This window comes from Podarcis vaucheri (genome assembly GCF_965113315.1).
Source record: "Podarcis vaucheri genome assembly, chromosome: 10".
NCBI classification, from domain to species: Eukaryota; Metazoa; Chordata; class Lepidosauria; order Squamata; family Lacertidae; genus Podarcis; species Podarcis vaucheri.
In genome coordinates, this window is record NC_138748.1 from 58,112,703 (window position 1) to 58,136,394 (window position 23,692).

General features: G+C 47.1%; 1 protein-coding gene across 1 annotated transcript; it reads right to left on the bottom strand.

The window, feature by feature from the left end:
* Window positions 1-1,359: 1,359 nt before the first annotated feature.
* LOC309541399 (aldo-keto reductase family 1 member C3-like) lies at window positions 1,360-23,008 on the bottom strand. Its single transcript, XM_082239236.1, has 9 exons — window positions 22,891-23,008; window positions 14,223-14,390; window positions 13,024-13,140; window positions 11,818-11,895; window positions 11,485-11,607; window positions 8,183-8,292; window positions 3,772-3,937; window positions 3,032-3,114; window positions 1,360-1,840 (listed from the first exon to the last, which is right to left on the bottom strand). The coding sequence occupies exons 1-9, from the start codon at window positions 22,975-22,977 to the stop codon at window positions 1,798-1,800; spliced, it is 975 nt and encodes a 324-aa protein (XP_082095362.1). The 5' UTR covers window positions 22,978-23,008; the 3' UTR covers window positions 1,360-1,797.
* Window positions 23,009-23,692: the final 684 nt, after the last annotated feature.

The window sequence follows — 23,692 nt, forward strand, 5'->3', positions numbered from 1 at the left end:
TCCAGAACTGGTGACTGGGAGCGGCCGCCGAGACCATATAACACCGGTCTTGAAAGACCTGCATTGGCTTCCAGTACGTTTCCGAGCACAATTCAAAGTGTTGGTGCTGACCTTTAAAGCCCTAAACGGCCTCGGTCCAGTATACCTGAAGGAGCGTCTCCACCCCCATCATTCTGCCCGGACGCTGAGGTCCAGCGCCGAGGGCCTTCTGGCGGTTCCCTCATTGCGAGAAGCAAAGCTACAGGGAACCAGGCAGAGGGCCTTCTCGGTAGTGGCGCCCGCCCTGTGGAACACCCTTCCAGCAGATGTCAAGGTGATAAACAACTACCTGACATTCAGGAGACATCTTAAGGCAGCCCTGTTCAGGGAAGTTTTTAACGTGTGATATTTTATTGTATTTTTGGTTTTTATGGAAGCCGCCCAGAGTGGCTGGGGAGGCCCAGCCAGATGGGCGGGGTATAAATAATAAATTCTTCTTCTTCTTCTTCTTCTTCTTCTTCTTCTTCTTCTTCTTCTTCTTCTTCTTCTTCTTCTTCCCGTTCCAATAAAGCAATGCAGAGGCCTATTGCAATCTTTGATCAAGAAGCTTCACCTCTTTGTTAGATCAGTAAATGTTAGACATACAAAAAGAAAGCCACAACGCTGAGATTAGAGTCTCATGCTGTACCAACTGAGCTGTCCCTCAGGGTGTGTTTGTTACACAGTCATCTTCTGGTTTGGAGTAAACAGCATCAGAATGCAATGCATCATAAGAAATATTAGGATGGATAAAGGATGTGGAATGTGGCGCCGTGTGCACAACGCTCAGCCTGAATGCAGATTAAAAGGAAGAGTGTCCACAGCTTCCGCCTTTACTAGAGGGGCTGAGTGGGAGACAGCAAGTAGCAACAAATGATTTCAGCAAGGACATTTTGAATATTGTTACAGATTCCAGAGGATAAAATGCATGCGTATAACATGGCCAGAAGTCATTTCAGGTCAAGCTGGCAGACAATTGAAACCCAGTTATCTTTCCTCCTCACAGCCAGCAGAGGACCTCAGAGCCAGCCAGGGTCATTCCTGCCCATCTCTTCCTCAAAGGTGGAAGCAGCAACTTTGTAATTTAGAAGTTTCCCCTCATGTCCTGCTTCCCACAGACATCTGGTTGGCCACTGGGAGAACCGGTTGCTGGACTAGATGGGCCACTGGCCTGATTCAGCAGGCCCTTCTTATTTTCTGAAGGTATTTCAAATAATCTTGGCAATAAGATGCTTCTTTTATGAATGTTAATCCTCCCCCCTTGTGCTATTTTCAATATACGACTCACCCCCTTGTAACTGCTATTTGACACATTCGGGAGAACTAGGGATGGAGGAGGAGTTCAATTTTCTTCACATTTTAATGTGAAACTACACAGCTCACACTTCTTGAACCGATATGCAAATCAAAATGCAGTTATCCTGAGAAAGTGGCAATTCTCTGAATTTTGTGATGCAGTTGTTCAGCTACAGAACCATTACAGAAATGCATATAGTGGGGTAAAGTATGCATTAAAGAGCATACATCATCGAAAACACCATGCAAACATGCTTTATTTTAGCCAAAAGTACAAAGAAAAATGAGTATGGTAGGAGAAATCTGCAATGATGAATTTTCAATACATTTTCTTTTCATCCCAAATTGATATGGCGATGTGAGGAACTGAAGAGTGGAAAATGAGATGCTGAGAGGAACTGATATTGAGAGATTTGCCCAGTGTTTTCCATGAAAAAGGACCCAGGTTCACAAGGGGATAAATTGGAGATGGGAGACGGGTCCTTATTCCACATCTGGCGGGTAATACTGTGGGTGACCACCAAATCTGAAACAAAAGAAAATAGAGTCAACACTCAGGGCGGGGAAGATGCACAAGCAACACACATTGATATGTTCCCAGCCATTGCCTCATGAGACCATTTCACACAGTGCATTGTAAGCTCCCCAAGTTTGCCATCAAATGCCCGCTCTGCTGAAAATCTGGGAGGCTGAAAGTCAAAATGGTCCACCATATTGCAATCTAAAACTTGCAATATCAGGATGATCATATGTCTGTCTTCTCACTAGAGATATTAACCCCTAGATGATGAATACAGCCCTGGTTGCTGATCAAAGAGGTACCAAAGGGTTGGGTCAAAGGTCTCCCTCCCCTTCCCCAGTGTCTTTTTGAGACTTACTTTCAGGTAGGGGCAGAAGGACAAATGCTGTTTTGGGAGTCCCTTGCTGGCAGTAATGCATGAGGAAGCCATCTTTCCCCCATCAAATGCTCATGGGAATGTCTGCACATCATTGTATGGCATTGGTCTCAAGGGTATTTGGAAGCCTGGTTTCAAAGCACAGAGCAACTGTCGGGGGATGTCAGGGAACTGCCATCAGCTCAGAGGTGAGAGGTGGAAGGCCAGTTGCGTTATAGGGAACCTCCGAAAATCTTGCAAAGAAGTTCCTCCTCCGGCGAGGAGGAAACCCCCACCTCCAGTGGAGAAGAAGTGCTGCTAGAGAGAGCCACAACACCGAGCCTGAGCAAACAGAAGAGGAGGGAAGTACCCGTTTGCCAGCGCCCATTCTCTGGCGAGGAGGAAACCCCAAGCTCCGGTGAAGAGGAGGTCTGCTAGTGGAAAAAGATCCTGAATTGGCAAGGTGTAAATTATGGGGAGTTTAGAAGTCCACCCCAAACATTACATTTTGTCAGAAACTGGACTTTTTCAAGACTGTCTAGGGCCAAAAACTACTGGGAGAGCTCAGTCGGGAATGGATGGAACTCTTGATCTCCGGGCCATGGGCTTGAGCCCCGCGCTGGGCAAAAGATTCCTGCATTGCAGGGGGCTGGACTAGATGACCCCCATGTCCCTTCCAAATCTACAATTCTATGACAGTAATTGCTTCTATAATTTCACCTAATTCTCTATGAAGAGAAGAGATGGATGCTAGATCTTTTCTTCCTTTTGCTCTTGCAGTATGAATTCTTACGTGAAGCACTTTTATGTATTCATATGCATACTATTTAAATATGACTTACGCTTCCTCTTTTAGATAGCTCAGGTTTTTGTGAAGGCCATCAATGGATTTCATATCCTCCTCAGACAGCTGGAAAGTAAATGCCTGCCAGGAGGAGAAAAAAATAATGCTGAGGTGCTTTTAACTCATGCCTTCTTTTTGCACCTCAGAGCTGTGCACCTTTTCCCAGCCACAGAGAAACCAAAACGAACTTTGCTACCACCTTCCAAAGTTTATTTCGTTCATTCAACAGCTTCATTCCAGATGTCCTCCCATTGAGGGAATTTTATATGCATAGTAATGTAGGTTTGCAACAGAACAGGAGTGGAAACTGTGCCCCCCCCAGATGTGGATGGACTCCAACTCCCCATCAGTCTCCGCCATCATGACCAATGGTCAGGGATGAGGGAAGTCATAGCCCAGTGAATGTAGTTCACTACTTCTTCATGCAGTTCATAGTTAAACTACTGAACTTGCCCCCAAGGGAAGCAGTGACAGCTACCAACTTGGATGGCTTTAAACATTAGGCAAATTCATGGTGGATAAGAATACCAATGGAAGCTAGTCATGATGGTTGCACTCTGACTTCACGGTCTGAGGCAGTGATTCTTCTGACTACCCACTGCTGGAAACTTCTTGAGTCCCCAAACCAAGATGCGCATCTTCCCTCCCGCATGTGTCATGTGACCCGTGAGATCACAGTGTCCAAATGATGTGCTTTTTCAGTATTGTTTTTAAATAGATGAATATATGCTGCTTTACCTGGATGTCTTCCTCAATTTGCTCTCTGGTGTCGGCCTTTACTAGGACCACCAGGCCGCGCTGCAGTTGGTAGCGAATAGCCACGAGAGCTGGGCTTTTGTTGTACTTCTTGGCTATCGCAACCAACAAAGAGTCTTCAAGCAGGGGAGGAGCGTCTGGATTTAACCTGTTGGAGAGCAATAAGGAGAGAAGGTGTGTTTCTGGTGTCAAGATGCATAAATATACACGCTCCAATATAGGATGAGGCGCACTTGGCTTGACAGCAGTATATATGAAAAGGATCTAGGGGTCTTTGTAGACCACAAGCTTAACATGAGTCACAGTGTGATGCAGCAGGAAGAGAAGCTAATGCTATTCTCGGCTGCTTCAGCAGAAGTATAGTGTTCCAATCAAGGGAATAGGGAAGCGGATGGCGCTGTGGGTTGAACCACAGAGCCTAGGACTTGCCGATCAGAAGGTCGGCGGTTCGAATCCCCCCGACGGGTTGAGCTCCTGTTGCTCTGTCCCTGCTCCTGCCAACCTAGCAGTTCAAAAGCACATCAAAGTGCAAGTAGATAAATAGGTACCATTTCGGCGGGAAGGTAAATGGCGTTTACTTGCGCTGCTCTGGTTCGCCAGAAGTGGCTTAGTCATGTTGGCCACATGACCCAGAAGCTGTGTGCTGGCTCCCTTGGCCAATAAAGTGAGATGAGTGCCGCAACCCCAGAGTCGGTCATGACTGGACTTAATGCTCAGGGGTCCCTTTACCTTTTTTTTATTATGCATTGGTCAGACTTCACCTGGAAAACTGTGTCAAGTTCTGTACCCCACAGTTTAATAAGGATATTGACAAGTTTTTAGTACAGTGCTCTTCTCCCAATAAATCACAAACTCATACTTTGCATGTGGATCATTCTGTAGCCGAAATGGTATCATCCATGCACAAAAGAGAGGTCTTTTTCTTTGCTGAAGTACAATCAGTATTTGGGGGGGGGGATGCGACAGCGCAACGACACTTTTTCCCCTGGTGCTGTTGGGCCCGCCCTTGCTTAAATATAGTGCACCCACCTCATAGATCACCAATTCCACGAATTCCTACAAACTACCCCAGATTATCTTGTGGGGGTTTTCCCTTGTGTGAGGGAAAACTTAATAATTTGGAGTCTCAGGCAGGATTTTGTAAAACAAAGGAAGTTTATGACACAAGTGGGTGAGACATAGGATACTTCAGATTATAATTCTCTTTCACTTCAGTTCTTTCTCAGTTGTTGTATGGCTGTTGCCCCTTAATACCGTATTTTTTGCTCTATAAGACGCACCAGACCACAAGATGCACCTAGTTTTTGGAGGAGGAAAACAAGAAAAAAATTATTCTGAATCTCAGAAGCCAGAACAGCAAGAGGGATCGCTGCGCAGTGAAAGCAGCAATCCCTCAGGGGCCAATAGGGGCGCCTTGGAAGATGGCCGACAATAACATCTCTCTGACCCACATGAGGTAATTAAGAGGCTGTGATGGGAGTATGCAGCCTCCCTGCTGCCCCAAGGAGATGGGGGGGACTGCCCTTGCCTGCTGTGCCCGCATATATCACCCCCGAACTCGAGGGGTTGGGGGCACTAGGCTTGGCAGGGGGTTGGACTCGATGGCCCTTGTTGTCTCTTCCAACTCTATGATTCTATGATTCTATGAGTCTATGATTCAGAAAGCCCTTGTGTGGACTTCAGCTCTCCTGGACGCTGTCTCTGATTCGCGCCTCTAGCTGCAGCAACTTCAAAAGAAACAATTAGAAAGAAGCAAATGCACATATTTCAAGGAAGAATGGGGAGTAAAAGACTGCTAATTGAAGAGATCTCTGATAAAGAAGACGGGTCGGATAAACAGGAATATATCATGAGAAGATACACCAAGGCTCGGTATGTCGGCAACGGGACTGGATGGGGGGGGGGAACTTTCCATTCTTTCTTTATGTGATTAACCAATAACCCCCCCCCCCGCACAAATCAGAAATGCCATTTAAATGACCTAAGCTGGATGATTTAAGACTGTGTTGAGATAATTTTTAGCCAAAAGCATGTTTTAAGGAGATCATGGAAAGTACAAGAGCTTTGGGATGACGCAGTAAAAAACAGCATCGCCATTTTGGCAAGTTCTGTCGAAAGACTTATGTCTGGGAGGAGGAATGCATTTGTTTTCATACAGCGGACGAACCCCCTCAGAGGACAGAAAGAAGGCGACAGATTTGCGAAGATTAATGATGGAAAGAGAGCTTTTATTTATGGAAATGATGATACATGGAAACCATCTTGATAAGGTTATTGGATGAACGGAAAAATTCACACAGGATTACAATTTGTGTTTACCTGCTTAAGGAGATTATCAGAAGAGATCACAAAGAAAAAAGAAAAATTTATGAAAATAATAAGAGGAGATGTGGAAACAGCAAGATAGGACTGAATAGAATTGTGAACACTATTTGGACAGATTTGTGGACATTAATGCAGCAGCAAGAAGATGATTGGAATCCCCTTCGGAACTTGAAATATGGGTAGCCCCAGCAAAGAATTAAAATTCGGCTTTGTAATTCGGAGTTTATGTGATTTGATTTGATTTGATTGGTCGGTTAATTAAAATTATTTTTTTTTAAAAAAGAAAGCAGCAATCCCTCTTGCTGTTCTAGCTTCTGGGATAGTTGCACAGCCTGCATTCGCTCCATAAGACACACACACATTTTCCCTTACTTTTTAGGAGGGAAAAAGTGAGTTATAGAGCAAAACATACGGTACTTTGGTTCTTTAAAAAGGTGGTACTTCCTGTCAGTTACACACCCCTTAGACAACCCGACTCCTGAGGTACTCTAAGTAACAGACCTAAGGGATCTCCACAGACCTCTTAACTGGTTTGGGAGTCTTCTCTTTTTGTAGAAGAATCTCTCCCCTCCTGACTGGAAAGAGTCCAAAGTGGGCTGTCTTTTCCCAGCTTCTCCTTCTCCCGGCTCAGCTTCAGCCTCCCAGTTAATTCCTGGCCTGTTACTCTTACAGGACGCCACACACTGTCCTTCACACTAAGCTCAGAGACTCCTTTCTCTAGCTTGTGATATATTCCTCAGAGTGGATGTTTCCACCCAGAAGCAAATCTCTCTGCCTCCCTATTCTCCCAATTTACCAAACTGTCTCTCCAAATCCTCTCCTTTTCAACTCCCACTCCTGGAACCACAGCCAAAAAGAAAAAGAAAACACTTGGGGACCCAACCTATCCAGCAGAACAAACTTTTCCATCACAGGGGTACCTAAGGAGGGAAAGAAAGTCCCAAAGAATCCTGTGTGCCTGCTGGAGAGTTGAGATGGAAAAGAGGGAAGGAGTTCAAATGAAATTGTCAGGGAACTGCCATCGGAGCCAGAGGGAGAGGGAGGAGTCCAGAGGGATTCCGGAGAGCGTCCCAGGAGGGAGAGAAGCAGCCCATCTTATGGGGAAGGAAATCAGCGTAGCACCAGTGGAGAAGGGGGGCAGATGGGAGAATCGGCGAGGTGGCTCCATGACTCTTCGCCAGAGACCAGCGGGGAGAGCACTGGCCCTCCGCTGCCCACACCCTCCTTGCACAGAAGGCTTCCGCGCAGGGAGAGTAGGCGGCAACTAGGTGTCAAAGAACTTTTATGCTGGAAGAAGTTCAAGAAACGCCCACTGACGGATTCTGCCAGCGATTGAGACAGCCACGGGTGAATGGCTGTCCGGACAGTGAGAGTTCACCCAGGTAACCCAGCCAGTGGTGGTGCCGATTTACGCACGAGCAACCCCTAGAACCATTACAGAAATGGAGGATCCGGGAAGAATGCACAGCACATTGTCTTGAAGGAGAACTCAATATTTGTCGCTGGTCCCACTTGTTAAAAATAAGCATTGAAGTGGCTTCCAATATAGTTAAAAACAACACAATTCAAAATTCTGAGACACACAAAACAAGCTATGTAAAAAGAGAAATGCTATAATTATTTAAATGCAAGGCCGGGCGCAGGGCCCTTTCATTCCTGCCATTCTACTGCTTAAAGCACCATTAAAGATAATATATATATATATGATTTAAAAACAGCACAAAATTTCAGAAGCAGAAATGATTAAATAGCCCCCTGCCTGTAACATTTAAAAACATATGTTTGGGAGAAGTCAATCAGCTATATATATAAAAAAAACATCATCAATGGGAAGGTTTCTGAGAATGTCTAAAATGGGAGGGGAAGAGCTTTGTAAATCTCTCTCTAGAATGAGTTCCCCTATTGTGGGGCCACTACAGAAAAGGCCCTGGTGCTGGTATCCACAATGAGGATCTTTATTAACTGTGGGGCCAAGAGCACAACCTTCAGAGCTGATCTGGATGCTGGGGAATAGTGGGCATAGATGGTGCCTGAGGTGGTCCCCAAACAGTTTGGCTTCATCTCTTACCATCTTGGGTCCCTTTGGGATCCCAGGACACTATATCCTTCCAGGAGGATATTGTTTGACTTGCAGAAGGCCAGCATCTTGCTTTGGTTCCGATAAGGATGGCATTCAACCTGCAGATTCAGAATCCCCCAACACAACCCAAAAGTGAGAATTCAGATGAAAGAAAGAATACAGTGAAATAAAAGAAAGACAGAAAAGCAGAACCATGCTATTATTTCTTGAAAAATCCAGCTGTTACCATCCTTAAAGTGTGTTGCATTTTCTATTATTATTATTATTATTATTATTATTATTATTATTATTATTATTATTATTTTATACATTTTCCTTCATAAACAACAATAAACAACAAATACTAACCTAAATTACACAACATAATCTAGCCTAAATTTCCATTACAATCTTTCAAAGAATTACAACATCTTATTAATGTCTCTATTATATACGCATATTGACCTCCCTCCCTCCCGATTTCGGGCTTCTTAATAAGTCTTCCTTTTCTGCAGTTTCGTAGTTATAACTGAACACATCGTAAGATTTATGTAATACCCGCTGTGGTTTTTAAATTTCTAAAATTTCCTTCAATGTATGTTATGAATTTACTCCAATCACTAATTAACTTTGTACCTTTTTGGAATCTAATTTTTTGTGTCATTTTTGCTAGTTCAACATATTCAAATAATTTTATTTGCCAATCTTTAATAGTTGGAATATCTGGGTTCTTCCATTTTTGTGCTATTAAAATCCTGGCTGCTACTGTCGCATATTGGAATAGTGTCTGATCTTCTTTTTTAATTTCGTCCCCAATTATTCCCAATAGGAAGGCTTCTGTTTTTTTAGAGAAAGTGTATTTAAATATTTTTTTTAATGCATTATATATGATTTCACAGGTCCACCACATATGGTAGAAGCTCCCTTCTTTAGTCTTACATTTCCAGCAGATTTTATTTCCGGTTTTATACATTTTCTGTTTTGTTAGCTGATTCAAAAACTTTTTGTTTCATTGATTTTATTCTCCATTCAACCTCTTGATTAATTAATATCGAATACTGTGTCTGTAATATTTTAATTACTTGTTTGTTTTGTTCATCTTTAGGATTTGTTAATTTTTTCTCGCATTCTCTTAATTGAGTAAGAACATCCTCTTTCTTTTGTTCTCTCACTTTTCTCCTGAAGCTATTCTGTTGTATTAGCAAGCCTCTTAGGACCGCCTTGCTGGCATCCCAAACCACATCAATACTTGTTTCATTATTTAAATTCAAATTAAAATACTCTTTTAAAGTGGCTTTGGCCTTATCGATAATCTCTTCATTTTCAAATAAGTATTCATTCATTCTCCATCTGAATATACCTTGTGATGCACTTTTTATTTCGAAAACTATCGAGTTATGATCAGAAAGAGTTCTAGGCTGGATTTCGCACTTTGATGTTCTTAGGGATACGTCTCTTGATACCCAGATTTGGTCAATTCTCCCCCAGCTCTCATGAGGTTCAGAATAAAATGTGAATTGTTTTTCCATTGGGTGTTTATGTCTCCAGATGTCTATTAAGTTTAAATTTTCTTCTAAATTGTTAAAGGATCTTGGTAATTTCCCTTGGTTAGGTTTTTTCTTTTTCATGAGTCTATCTACTTCTGGTATCGGCACTCCATTAAAATCTCCCAGTAATATCATTTTGTGGCTCTCTAAATCTATAAATCTTTGTTCCAACTTCTTAAAGAATTCTACTTTGTTTGTATTTGGGGCGTAAATGGTTATCACATTAAATTTTTTTTTTTTAATTTTTCACCCTGGTAATTGATTTGTATCCCCAGAATTCTTCCTTCATCATCTTTACAAATTAGCTTGGGTTCCCATTTTTACAAATTAGCTTGGGTTCCTTTTTCAAGTTGCATTTTCTACAGATCAGTTTCATTTGTTGTGAGACATTAGTGTTACACACAGTGTGAGGTTGGGAAGAAAAGACAGGGAAAGAGGGGAGTGGGGAATGGGATGGGGTTAGGTAGCAAAGTTTCTATTTAAGGGAGCAGTTTTATCTCATATGTAAGGAAGTAATGGTATAGTTTTCAGTAATCCTCCCTGTGTAAATGCATCTTGTATGTGAAAAGTGTATTTTCTTCAAATCACCACTGTGGCTCAGCAATGGCGGAAAGTATGGGGGAGGGAACGTAAGAACTAATTGTCTGGGGTGTGTGTATTCCCAACCCCTTGCCCCCTCTACTGCCATCTATGAATTGGATAGTGCATCAAGGTTGGGCAGAGGGTACAAAGAAGCCATGATTGAAGTGGGACTATCTGGACCACTGTCTCTGTGGTACGGGGAGATCACGGCTGCACACATCTCATGGTCAGTCCATCACTCCTGCTTAGCTACTAGATTGCATGCCTTGGACTAGCATGCTCTGGTCTCATTTGGTTACATAATATACACCAGTGCCCAAGTGAATCAGGGCTGCTTGAGTGCAACAGCTTTGTCCAGATGCCTAATTCAAAGGCCCTTCTCTCCCCACTTGAGAACTTCCAGAGTCCCCACAAGAGGCTGTGTGGGCCCTGACTGTTAGGATTCTTGCCCTGTGCTTGCAGTCATGGGATTGGTTTTATCACATGACGGTGTGTGTTTCCATTCCACAGTGTGGGAAGTGACGGAGATGGGATGTTTCGTATTACATGTACTGTGTTCTGTGAGGTAGGGCTATTGTCCTTTGTTCTCTCTCTTTGCTGTTTGATGCTGATGAAGACAGAGTTGAGTCAGAATGCTCCGAGTGTATGATATGTTAATAAAGTAGTTTAGCCAAAATGTTGCGCTGCTGAGTCTGTCACGCAAAATGCTAACACTCTCCTGTTCCTAAGCGTGCTGATACCTCTTGGTATCAGTCTCTGTGATGTTCGGGCTGGAGAAAGCTCTTGAAGCTCCCAAACGACTGCCCAGGAGGGAGAGAACATGCCAGTCGGGCATGTGTCTCTATCGGAGTCCTACTTGCGTGTAGGATGATCCTGACACTGACTGCTTGCAGACCTCCTTCTACCTGAGATGCCTGTTTCACACATTATGGACTTCTCCACACTTCCTTTTGTCTGAGGATTCAGAAGTCTTGATTAAATGAGAACCCATTACTGGTTCCAGGAATTTAGGGGAGTCTACCCCAAAATTGTGACTGGATCTGCAACCTTATAGCCTTAAGCAAGTTTTTTCAGGGAATTGCTGTGTTCATCCAAAAAAAGGTCCTCTCACAAAAGAGCTTAAGTAAAGAAGCTTTCAACCATGCTTGGAACAAACCCCTTAAAAAAGCAATCAGACTTGACCTGGTTTATCACTGGCTTGTATTTCAACCCTGGCTTGTTCAGGATCATTTCCAGCTGCTTACGGGTGAAGTTGGACACTCCGATGGACCTCACCAAGCCGGCATCTTTGCACGCCTCCATTGCCTGGCAAAGAAAACATGACATGTTTGTTGAGTGGTGTTTGTTGAATAGCTGGGACCACACTTTTTTCCAGATTAAGATTGGTGTTTTATAGTTCACCAGCTCTCATAGGAGCCATTGTGTGAGTCATTGTTCTGGACACGCCTCCTCTGGTGGAAGGCTACTGTGCTCTGTATCTGAATGACTCAAGGGATGGATTTCCTAATTTCCTACCTCCCATGTCTGCCGAAGATCCACGTTGTCAGCAATCAATTTTTTGTCTTCTCCCATGGGAAATAAATCTGGTCCCGGCTGGAAAAGAAGGAGGCGGAGGGAATAAGTGCTTTTCAGGCCTAGAAGTTCTCTTATCTCTGCAATATTATCTAATACTAATGGACAGTGATAGAAAAAAGGGAATGAAACATGCAGTGGCCAATATTACAATGCAGGGATCTGTGGGAAACTCAAATCACAAGCTCCACATTTCACATTCTTGTTTATTCAAGAGGGATAAAGTGTTACTTTATCCAGGAAAAAATACTTATGGTTAAATATTAGGGAAAGGTAAAGGTAAAGGTAAAGGTTAAGGACCCCTAGACAGTCAAAGGTGACTATGGGGTTATGGCGCTCATCTCGCTTCCAGACCAAGATAGCTGGCATTTATCCTCAGACAGCTTTCTGGGTCATGTGGCCAGCATGACTAAACCTCTTCTGGTGCAACGGAATACCGTGACGGAAACCAGAGTGCATGGAAACACCATTTACTTTCCTGCCGCAACGGTACTCATTTATCTAACATTTTCCTAACTGCTAGGTTGGCAGAAGCTGGGACAGAGCAATGGGAGGTCACCCCATTGCAGGGATTTGAACCACCGACCTTCTGATTGGCAAGCCCAAGAACTACATCTCCACCAGCACCCCCCCGTTGCAATATTAACTCAGTATTGTCTCTTTTAACCCAGGGGTGGGAATCAGTGGATCTCCAGGCTTTGCTGGCCTCCAAGTCCCATCAGCTGCAGCCAGCAAGGACAGTGATCAGGGATGATAGGAGTTGCAATTGAGCAACATCTGGAAGGCCACAGGTTCCCCAAACATGGTTTAATTTTTTCTGTGCCCCATAGAACAAACTGTCTTCTCTCTCTGCACAGGTCTGTCTCCCCATCTCTCCAACCCCTTTTTTCCCCCTCGCTCAGTCCCCAAATCCTGCTCTGCACATGATTTCTTTCATATGATGCCCATGTAGTTAATGTCATCAGTATATGCAGATGTTTTCTTTAACTGGCATGGTTTCCCCCCCAAAATCTGGGAGCGATCATTCTTTGATTAAGATATGTTCTAGCAGAGCAATGTTCCTTCAGGGAATCAAATATTTTTAGTAGGCTCCCCCCCAATTCAAATATTGTACTCAATACTTGCATTATGACATCAATAATTATTTACCTTCATAGAATACGGATTGTGCATTAAGAACAGATCCATGTAGTCAAACTGGAGTTTCTTCAGGGATTCTTCTAAGCATTTCCGAACCAGTTCTGGGCGGTGGAAGGTACTCCAAAGCTGTCAAAAATATAAAGAGATTTATATTTTCACCCAGCCATAGAGTTTTTGGGTCTCGGGACCATATAGCTGTAGCAGATGACTATTCTGGTGTGCACAGTGTTAAGGACACACTCAAATATTGTTCTGAAGAGTATTTTGAATTGCTGTGGTGAGGTAAAGTAATTTTAAAGTCATCATTGCTAAGAAATAGTATTTTTACCATTTATTTATGAAATTTATATATTGCCCTTCATCAAAAGATATTGGAGCAGTTCACAAGATAAAAGCACAAGATAAAAGCACAAATAAGTAGTCAAAACAGAAGCAACAACACAGGAACCCTTCCTTCCAATAGCCAGCGGCGTAGGAAGCTGCTCGGAGAGATGTGTGGCTCGGGCGTGCTGCAAGCCCCGCGGTGAGTGCTGCCCTGCATTTTGTCACCCCCGTCAGAGGTGACACCTGGGGTGGTCTGCACCCACTGCAACCCCTTCCTCCACCCCTGGCAAAAACATGTTTAAAAAGGCGATAGAATACTAATAAGCCCAAGGCCTGGTTGAAGAGGAACATATTCGCCTGGTGCCTAGAGGTGTATAATGAGCCTTCCTGCAGAGAGCATTCCCCAAATGGGGAGCCATGCAGAAAAGGCCCCGTTCTTGTTTTGCCGCCCTCCGAGCCTCACATGGAGGAGGCATACAAAGAAGAGCCTCAGAGGATGAACACAAAATCTGGGTAGGTTTATATAGGGAGAGGCGATTTGCTCTGATTTTGTTAAATAATGACTTTGAAATATGTAATTGCATCATGATGCAGGCACTATATTTTACAGTGGTACCTCGGGTTACAGACACTCAGGTTACAAACACTTCAGGTTACAGATTCTGCTAACCCAGAAGTAATATCTCGGGTTAAGAACTTTACCTCAGGATGAGAACAAAAATCGCTCACCAGTGGCACGTTGGCAGTGGGAGGCCCCATTCGCTAAATTGGTACCTCAGGTTAAGAACGGTTGCAGGTTAAGAACGGACCTCCAGAATGAATTAAGTACGCAACCAGAGGTACCACTGTACTCTTTTTTTGAAAAAAATGCCAAACTCACTCACTTTTCCAGTGTAGAAAATGTCTTCCCTTTTTATTGTTCCGTCTGCAATCTTCGCACGAACGGCCCGCCCAACGTGCTCCTCCGTCTGGTATACATATGCACTATCAATAAGACGGAAGCCGTATTCTATTGCTATCTTTGTAGCCTCCTCGCACTTACTTTTTGGAACCTGCCGTTGAAAAGGTGAAAAGGTTAGTCAAGGTCTCTGCTTCAGTGGGGAAATTAATATCAAAGGGTACCTGTAAGTAACACTGAGTATCAGTGGACATTTTCAAACTAGACCTGAGTCTCAGGGACTCAGCTAGGCTGGCCCTGAACACATTAAATGAAAAGAAAGAAAAGTGAAAAGAAAAAGCAATTTACGTATACAGTAGGTGTTGCATGTGCGCTATAACATTGTGTCACCAGAAGGGGAAATGGAGTCTTGTTTTTCTCTACCTGCTTTCCCTGTTTAAATTTACAGCACTTTAAACTGAAACACATCTTTGATGTGTCTAGATCCATCCCTGCTGATGCCTGGGTCCTCTCGTGGGATCTCTTTCATGAGGCAAGGTGGCACTGACCAGCAATGACAAAAGGGCTCCAATCAAGGTTGCAAGGTGGTGAGTTGCCATTTTAATTTCCCACAAAGAAGGAACCAATTACTCCATGTTTTGGTTTCACTTTTATGTTATATTGATGGTGTTACTGTTATAACACACACACACACACACACACACACACACACACACATTATTGTGAAAAAATGAAATATTTAATGGTGTGTGTGTAAAAATTTGATGTGAGTGGGGTTTTGGCTCTATGCCTGAATTCCTTCTAACTCCTGGATCCAACAAAGATCCAATTGCTGGAAAAGGTATGCAAGTCTCTTGGCAATGGCCCCTTAAGTATGGAATGTTAAGTAAATAAATGAAGCAGCTCTGTGCCAGAGGGGAAATGGGTGGGTAGTTAGAAAGACAAAAACTAGGGTGTAGGGTGTGTGTGAGAGAGAGATCCAGGAGTTGGAAGCAGAAGGCAGGCCGGGCAGCTGAGAGATGGATCCAAGCCTGATTTCTGCTGGAATCCAAGGCTATGGCCGTGGGAGAAGCAAGTCAGTGATGTGAACCCCTCCATCCTTCTTGTTGGCATCTGTCTGTCTGTCTCTAGAGACAATGGAGTGTGCCTCCGGGGGAAAGTAAAAATGGCTGTGTTAGCAGCACCAAAGTGACTTCCCTGGGGTGCAAGCCTGGGCAGTGGGTATAGAGATCCTGGGCTGCCCAGATGAAAAGGCCTCTCTCTCATCCTCGCTGATGTGATCCAAAGGAACGCAGAATAATACATTTGGCACCAGCTTGGCTGCAGGAGTTGCCAGAAGGAGGCATGCAATGCACCACCCAACCGTCTTAGGAACTCCAGCCCAGATTTGTGTAGGGCTTACTCCTTTTCTTCTCCTGAAGATATCCCACAAGGCAGCGGAGGTTCAAGAGCAGAGTTTTCCTTCTCCTAGACAGGCTACCTCCCTAGCTGAATGAGCCCCATCTGCCCCTCATTTCCCTCTATGGCCCATACAGAAACCACCTTCTTGACCATTGGATCCACTAGTAATCGCATCTGTTCAGTCCGCCAGAGCCTCTCTTCACATGCAGGATTGAAAATGAGCAATCAATTAATTCATCAGTTATTTTGGTTCAAACTGTGGAACACTGTTGAGACATAAAGTTTGTAGAATGCTCTTTTTAAAAATTGGTTAAAATGTTTGTGAAATTGGAGAGATATCCAAGAAAGGATTGAGAAAGTCTCTTCTTCAGCATGTACCTCTTTGTATAAAATAGATTCTTCCCCTCACTTTATATGTGAATGGAGCAGACATATGAATTGGAAAAATTGAAAAAGGAAAATTGATTTGAGAAACTGAGTGGTTGCTTTTATTTGGTAAATTCATGATTGTCAGAGTTGCTCCCCGATCCTAGCTCACAGAGGATCACGCTAGCCAGCGATCATTAAGTAAAAGTCTTTATTGAGTTACAGTTCCCATTCTCAAGCTGCTGCGTGCAACTCTACGTCTTATGGTTAGATCGGCGAAGCTCTGTCTGGGTCCCCGCCTCCTGTACACCAACTTAATATCCTAGCCCTGCTCCACCTTTTCCGCCTGACTGTTCTCCTCTGGGTCCCTCTGCCCCCCGGGGTCTCCTCCCTCTGGGACTCCTCCGACGCCGACCCCCCGGACCCTTCTGTCTCCTTGCGCCGGGCCTCCTCCTCGCTCTCTGTTTCCTCCCTTGCCCTTGCCTCTGCTCCTGAACCCCTGACATCCATCCCCCCTCGAAGCCCCCTCTTCCCCCCTCCCCTCCTTCCGGTGCGGGAGCTGGGTGCTGCTGTGTCAGGGGGACGAATGTCAGGTACAGGTCGCTTCCCGTGGCGGGCCTCCATCTGAAGTCTTCCGGTTCTTCCTCCCTGCTCTCGTCGACGACGGTCACCTCCGCTTCCATCTCTGTGCCGCCGTGCTCGAAACCTGGGTCGTCCCCGAAAACGTCCATGTCCGTCTCTCCCTCGCTTCCTCCTGGGGGCGTCGCTCGTCCTGGACCCTCCAGCCACTTTCTGCGCCACTGCTCCTCTGGTCTATCGTCCCACCAATACGAGGGTTCTGAGGCAGATCCCGAGGGTGACCCCTCCGGGGAACGTGCGTCGCGTGTCGGTTCCTCGTCAGAGTCGAACCCCCGGAACGTGCTGGCTGAAAGCGTGGGCGTGAAAAGCCAGTCGTCGAAAAAATCAGCTGGCATGGGCCTGTGTGGGAAGAGGGCATGAAACTCTTCTTTGAGCAGAGGTTCGTCTAGAGCGTAGCCTGGCACCCAGCTGTTGGCACTGGCCGGGGTGCCCTCCTTGGCGAGAAAGTATTCTACCCCCTCTTCCCCCCATCTAGAGTCCAAAATCTCTGTGACTTCGTTGATGCGCTCCTCCTGTGCCACTCCCCCTTGCTCGGTTCTTTCTCGGAGTGGACTTGGTGCCGTGCCTGGTTCCTGAAATCTGTGAGGTGCCTTGTAGGGAGTGAGCACCGATCTGTGGAACACCGGATGCATCCTGGAACCCTCCGGAAGCGCCAGCCTGAAAGCCACCGGGTTGACCTGCTCTTCGACTTGGTAGGGCCCTAGTTGCTTATGCCCTAGTTTCTTCTTCGCCAACGACCTGGCCGGCACTGCGTGGGCTGCTAACCAGACCCAGTCTCCCACATGGATCTCTTCGCCAACCCTTCTGTGTTTGTCCGCTTGTACCTTGTATGCGTGTTTGGCCAGCTCCAGGTGCCGCCGCAGCTGATCGTGGACCTCCTGCAACTCTGACGCGAACGCATCTGCTGTCTGCGGCTCCCCCTCCCCCATTCTTTCCAGTCCCGGGAAGGTTCTGGGGTGCCTCCCGTTGTTGGCGAAGAACGGCGTGACCCCCGTGGACACGTGCTTCGTGTTGTTGTAGGCGAACTCGGCGAGAGGCAGGTAATCCACCCACGTCGCAGGCTGTTGATTCGCATAACATCTCAGGTACTGCTGCATGATGGCATTGACCCGCTCCGCTTGCCCGTTGGTTTGCGGGTGTCTAGCCGACGCCAGGTTGATCTTGACGTTCAGGAAGCCCATCAGCTTCTGCCAGAAATTCGAGATGAACTGTCGCCCTCGGTCGGACAGAATAGACCGCGGCAGACCGTGAACCTTGAACACGTGGTCTATGAACAGTTTGGCGGTTTGTTCCGCCGTGGCCACCTTAGCACACGGAATGAAATGTGCCATCTTGGAGAACAAGTCCACCACCACCAGCACGGCCGTCTTGCCCCTCGAGCTGGGCAGATCCGTGACAAAGTCCAGGGCCACTCTCTCCCATGGTTCGAACGGAGTTTGCAGCGGTTCCAACAGTCCGGCCGGCGGTCTGTGCACTGGTTTGGCCCTCTGGCAGGTGTCACACCTCGCCACGTAGTCCGCGACTTCCCCTCTCATTCCGGGCCACCAGAAGTCTCTGGCGACCAATTCCACCGTCTTCTCCTTGCCAAAGTGCCCGGCAGTGGGCGCGTCATGCAGCTGCTGCAGTACCTTGGCGCGAAGTTCGTCTCCTGGCACGTAGACGGCCCCTTTACGGAGGAGCAATCCATCTCGCAGCTGGAACTCGTTGGTCGCTGCCGTGCCCATGTGCACCTCTGCCATCTTTGCTTGCGCGAAGGAGTCATCCTGCAACGCTCGTCGCACCGCCTCCAGGTCAACTGTTGCCGCAGCGCACGCCCACACTGTTGGTGCGAAGATGTGCATGGCGGCCGCTGGCGTTGCCTCCTCCAGATACTGCGGCTTACGGGAGAGAGCATCCGCCATGATGTTGGTGTCCCCCGGGACATACTCTATTCGGAAGTCGAAGTTCGCAAAGAACTCAGCCCAACGTATCTGCCTCTGGTTCAGGAACTGCGCCGTGCGCCAGTGCTCCAGATTTTTGTGGTCCGTGCAGACCTGCACCGTGTGCTTGGCGCCGATCAGGAAGTGCCGCCACGCTTTGAACGCTGCATGAATGGCCAGCAACTCCCTGTCCCAGATGGTGTAATTCTGTTCGGACTTGCTGAGCTTCCTGGAGTAAAACGCTCCCGGCCTCCAAACCCCCTGCGGGTCTTTCTGCAGCAGGACTGCTCCCACGGCTCTGTCCGAGGCGTCTGTCTCCACCCTCATCGGCCTGCTGGGGTTGACATGAAGCAGCTGCTCTTCCGACGCGAAGAGCCGCTTGAGTGCCTGAAAGGACTGCTCCGCCTGCTCTGTCCAGATGAACTTCTTTTTCTTGGAGCTGAGCGTGTCCGTGATGGCCGCCGTCTGCATAGCAAAGCCTTTGATAAATTTGCGATAGAAGTTCGCGAAGCCGACAAACCGTTGGACCTCCTTCCGGTTGCGTGGGCTTTTCCAATCCAACACTGTTCGAACCTTGGCGCTGTCCATGGCGAGCCCCTTGTCAGACAACTTGTAGCCCAGGAAATCCACCTCCGTCACGTCGAACTGGCACTTCTCCAGCTTGGCGTAAAGTCTGTGCTGCTGTAGCCTGCTCAGCACTTCCTTGACGTGTCTGTCGTGCTCCTGCTGCGATTCCGAAAAGATCAGGATGTCATCCAAGAAACAGACGCACGTTTTGTAGAGGAGCCCCGCCAACACGTGATGCATGAACGCTTGAAACACGTGGGAGCCATTTTGCAATCCAAAAGGCATAACTCTATATTCGTAGGTGCCCAGGGGCGTGAACATGGCTGTCTTCCACTCATCTCCTTCCCGCATGCGAATGAGGTTGTACGCCCCTCGCAGGTCCAACTTGGTGAACACGCTGCCCTTCCGTACCTTTGCGAGGAGGTCGTCGATTCGGGGCATGGGGAAGTCCGATGGCTTGGTCACACTGTTTAAGATGCGATAGTCCACCACCAGCCTTTTTTGGGGCGTGTCCCGCTTCTTAACAAAGAAAACAGGACTGCCCCCCGCTGCCTTGGACTCTCGGATGAAACCGCGCTCCAAATTATGATCTATGAACTCTTTCAGTTCCTGCAGTTCGTCCTCAGACATGGAATACAGCTTCCCTTTGGGCAGCGCCGCCCCCGGCAGCAGGTCAATTTTGCAGTCATATGGTCTGTGGGGGGGTAGCCTGTCTGCCTCCTTCTCGCAGAAAACCTCCAAAAATTCTGCGTACTTGTGGGGAACCGCTTGCAGCGTGCCTAGCTGCAGCTGTGACTCCTCTTCCTCTCCTTCCTGCCGGGGCACGATGCAGTGTTCAGCACAAAAGGAAGAGCCGAAGGTCAGCTGCCTCTGGTACCAAGCCAGCGTCGGGCTGTGCTTGTCCAGCCAACTCATGCCCAATACAATGGGCGTGTCCGATAGTTGAGTGACGTTGAAGCTGATGATTTCCCTGTGATTCCCAAGTCGCATCACCATCGGTGGCGTCTGCTTCACCACTTGCCCCCCTAGCAGCTCCCTGCCATCCACCGTGACAACCTGCAGGGGCAGCGTGGCAGGCAGCAACTGTATGGCATGCCGGTCGACAAAGTCCTGCCCTATAAAGTCCGCATTGCTGCCTGAGTCGATGGTAATTGGCACGTCCATGGTGATTCCATTGGGCAGCTGGAGCGATGCAGTGAGCTGCACTACTGGCTTGGGCGGGAGGGGGTCCATGGGCTGTAAAATCTCTGGGGACTGCTTCACTGACACGTCTGGCTGGGCCCCAGTGCCTCTTCCTCCAGCCAGACAGCGTCGTTTCCCTGCTGTGGTTCTCCTTGCTGCGTTGCTGCCGTTACCATTGCTGAGGCTGCAGTGTGCTTGTGGAGCCTCCGGGGACACTCTTTCGCCATATGCCCTGGCTCCTCACAGATGTAGCACTTCCTGTTCCCTCTAGGAGGCTTCGCTTTCACTGTTGCCGGTGCTAGGGCTCTGGCTGCTGACTGAGCCCTTGCACTTCCAACCTCCATAGGTTCCGCTCCTCCTCCTGGCGGAGGCGTGGATTGCGCACGCGCTGCTTCTCTGGGAAGGAAGGAGGAGCCCCTGGCTGGTTCGCGCCCTCCACGCCCTTCGTCCCTGCTCCACGGACATTCTTCCAGCTGCACCCCCACTGCCAGCGCTCTCTGAACGATCTCCTGCGTGGTCCGGGGTCTCTCCCCCCTCGCAATCTCATCTTTAACCGAGCCGTGCAATCCCTCCCAAAACAGGTCTCTTACAGGAGCCAAATCTCTGTCCCATTCCAGGGCACTGACCAAAGCGAAAAAGCGGGCATGGTACTGCCTTACGCTGGCCCTCCCTTGCTTCAGTCCATGTATCTGCTGCCGAGCAAGATCCACGTCAATGCTTGATAAAAAGCACCCATCCATCGCTTTAATAAAGGCATCCGCATTTTGGAGCGCCGGATCCTTATCCCTCCACAAATTGCGCAGCCATGCTTTAGCATCTCCATGCAAATGGGACATGATGAATCCCACTTTCTCTTGCTCATCTCTAAAGTCTTTGTTCAGCAGTTGCAGTGCACACATTACATCTGCTCTAAAGTTGGGGTACTGTTGCAGATTCCCATCGAAGTGAGAGACCAGACCGCCTGTTCGTCTCCCCAACCCAATCCCCTCCGGTTTGGGTGTCAGTTGCCCTTGCTTAGTAAGCACTTCCAACCTGACCTGGAGATCCCTGTAGGCGGCAGCTGCGTCCTCCTCTCTCTTCCTGGATGCAAGTGCCTCGGCATTCAGTCGTGTCACTGCTTCTCTGAGTTCCGCTATCTGCTGTTCAGCCGTCATGTTGTCTGCCGTTCGTGAGCTCTCTAGTAGGCACCCGCTTTCTCTCCTCTCCGTGAGGCCGTAGATGCCCACAATTTATGGAGACAGAGCTTACTGTCAGAGTTGCTCCCCGATCCTAGCTCACAGAGGATCACGCTAGCCAGCGATCATTAAGTAAAAGTCTTTATTGAGTTACAGTTCCCATTCTCAAGCTGCTGCGTGCAACTCTACGTCTTATGGTTAGATCGGCGAAGCTCTGTCTGGGTCTCCGCCTCCTGTACACCAACTTAATATCCTAGCCCTGCTCCACCTTTTCCGCCTGACTGTTCTCCTCTGGGTCCCTCTGCCCCCCGGGGTCTCCTCCCTCCGGGACTCCTCCGACGCCGACCCCCCGGACCCTTCTGTCTCCTTGCGCCGGGCTTTAGGACCTGGCTCCCTCTCCGGGCTGCCTACTGCGTCACTTCCCTGTGCATTTGAACTTGGCGCGCGCGCCCAACCTTCCACTTTCCGTCTGACCGTTTCTTCGCTCCCTGATGGAGGTGTGGCCACTCCTGACTCGTGCCCTCCCTCCTGTTGTGAGCTGCCAGCGCTTGATCCCTGGCCCCCTTCCTCTTCCCTGCTCTCTGGCGGTGACGCTGGTCCCGATCTCCAACTGCTCCCCTCTGAGTCCCCTCTGGCTCTATCTTCCTGGGGTGTCCCCCTAGGCTCCCCCCTTGCCCTGGCCACTGGTGCTCCTTTCTGTGAATCTTCTGATTCACTGGAAAGACTCGGAGATCTCGGGTCGTCGTCATCACTCATCTTTTCTTCTGCCTCCTCCTCCTCGCTCTCTGTTTCCTCCCTTGCCCTTGCCTCTGCTCCTGAACCCCTGACAATGATATTCCTAGAAATTAATTTCATTACAAAACAAGAATGTACATTGATCCCTTCATTTACATTGCTGGTGACATGGACCAAATGAAGATGGTTTGGATAAAGAATTGATTATATATTTATTGTTAGTGTCCAGGATAGTTAGCTAATGACTGGTAATTTTGGATAATATTGTTACTCCCAACAAAAGTAATAGTGGGCACTTATGGTTCTATAGAAATATTTTTAAAAATATCACTAGAAAATTTTCACTGGGTACTTTGAACCCTGCAGAAATTCACACTGGAAACTGTTTCTCAGCAACAAACCAGCCAAGTCTTGCACAAAACATTATTTGCTCCTGAATCTGCTGGCTCAGGACCCTTGTTGAATGAGAAGCAGAGCTTTATGTGCTGCAAGGCATCTGTTGCATTCTTGGCTGCGGTGACCTAAGAAGTTCTCATGCACAATTGGCTTCTCAGATCAGGTGAGGAATCTCGTGCTGTGCTTTGCAATGGATGAAGCATCCAGCAGCTGGCAGGCATTTTGCTCTTCAGAAACAAGTTACAACAATCTGAGAGTTAAATGTGTTACTTACAGTGTCCGGGGTATAGGTTCCAAACCCCAATACGGGGATTTTGTTCCCATCATTCATTGTAATGCCACGGTTTTTACTAAGTGCCATTTTCTGCTTCTGTGCTTGTTCAGTTCTGATCGACACTTGTGGCGAAAGGAAAAACTCGAGTGAGAAAAATGAAGTTCGTATTTCCAATAAAATGTCTTTTGTTGGCACGATAGGAGGGGAGTGCTTAAATACTCCGAACAAATGAGAGAGAAGGGCGGGGAAACCTATGGCCAGCTTTATCAGTTATTTTCAGCAGAATGTCCTTTGATGCCCCACAATTTTCATTGTTGACTTAGCCGCATTGCTTTCACAGGATAAATAACCTATGGCCAACTTTTTATCAGTAACTTTCAGCAGAATGCCCCTTGCTACACCAGCAGTTTCATTGTGGACTAAGCAGCGTTGTTTTCACAGGATAAAAAATAGCTGTCTTCTTCTTCTTCTTCTTCTTCTTCTTCTTCTTCTTCTTCTTCCCGTTCCAATAAAGCAATGCAGAGGCCGATTGCAATCTTTGATCAAGAAGCTTCACCTCTTTGTTAGATCAGTAAATGTTAGACATGCAAAAAGCAAGCCGAAGAGCTAGGCAGACCTTTTCTTCAGCCTGTAGTATTGAAATGAAAAGCTCTGAAACAAAATTATAAATGAAACATGTGGAGGCATCTGTTAACCCAACGAAGCTGGTGTTCTGAGTGCCATTGAACACAGAAAGGGAACTTTGATTTGTTAAAGATGCTGGGAATGGGAGCTTTGTGAGAGGTAAACTACAGTTCCCAGA

Excerpts from the sequence above, each read along its gene's own strand:
- LOC309541399 (XM_082239236.1), bottom strand. The coding sequence starts at position 22,977 with ATGGCACTTAGTAAAAACCGTGGCATTACAATGAATGATGGGAACAAA. Across the intron at positions 8,293-11,484 it reads ACAAGCCAGTGATAAACCAG|GTTGAATGCCATCCTTATCG; the intron begins GTCAAGTCTGAT and ends CTGAATCTGCAG. Across the intron at positions 3,115-3,771 it reads AAATTGAGGAAGACATCCAG|GCATTTACTTTCCAGCTGTC; the intron begins GTAAAGCAGCAT and ends TCCTCCTGGCAG.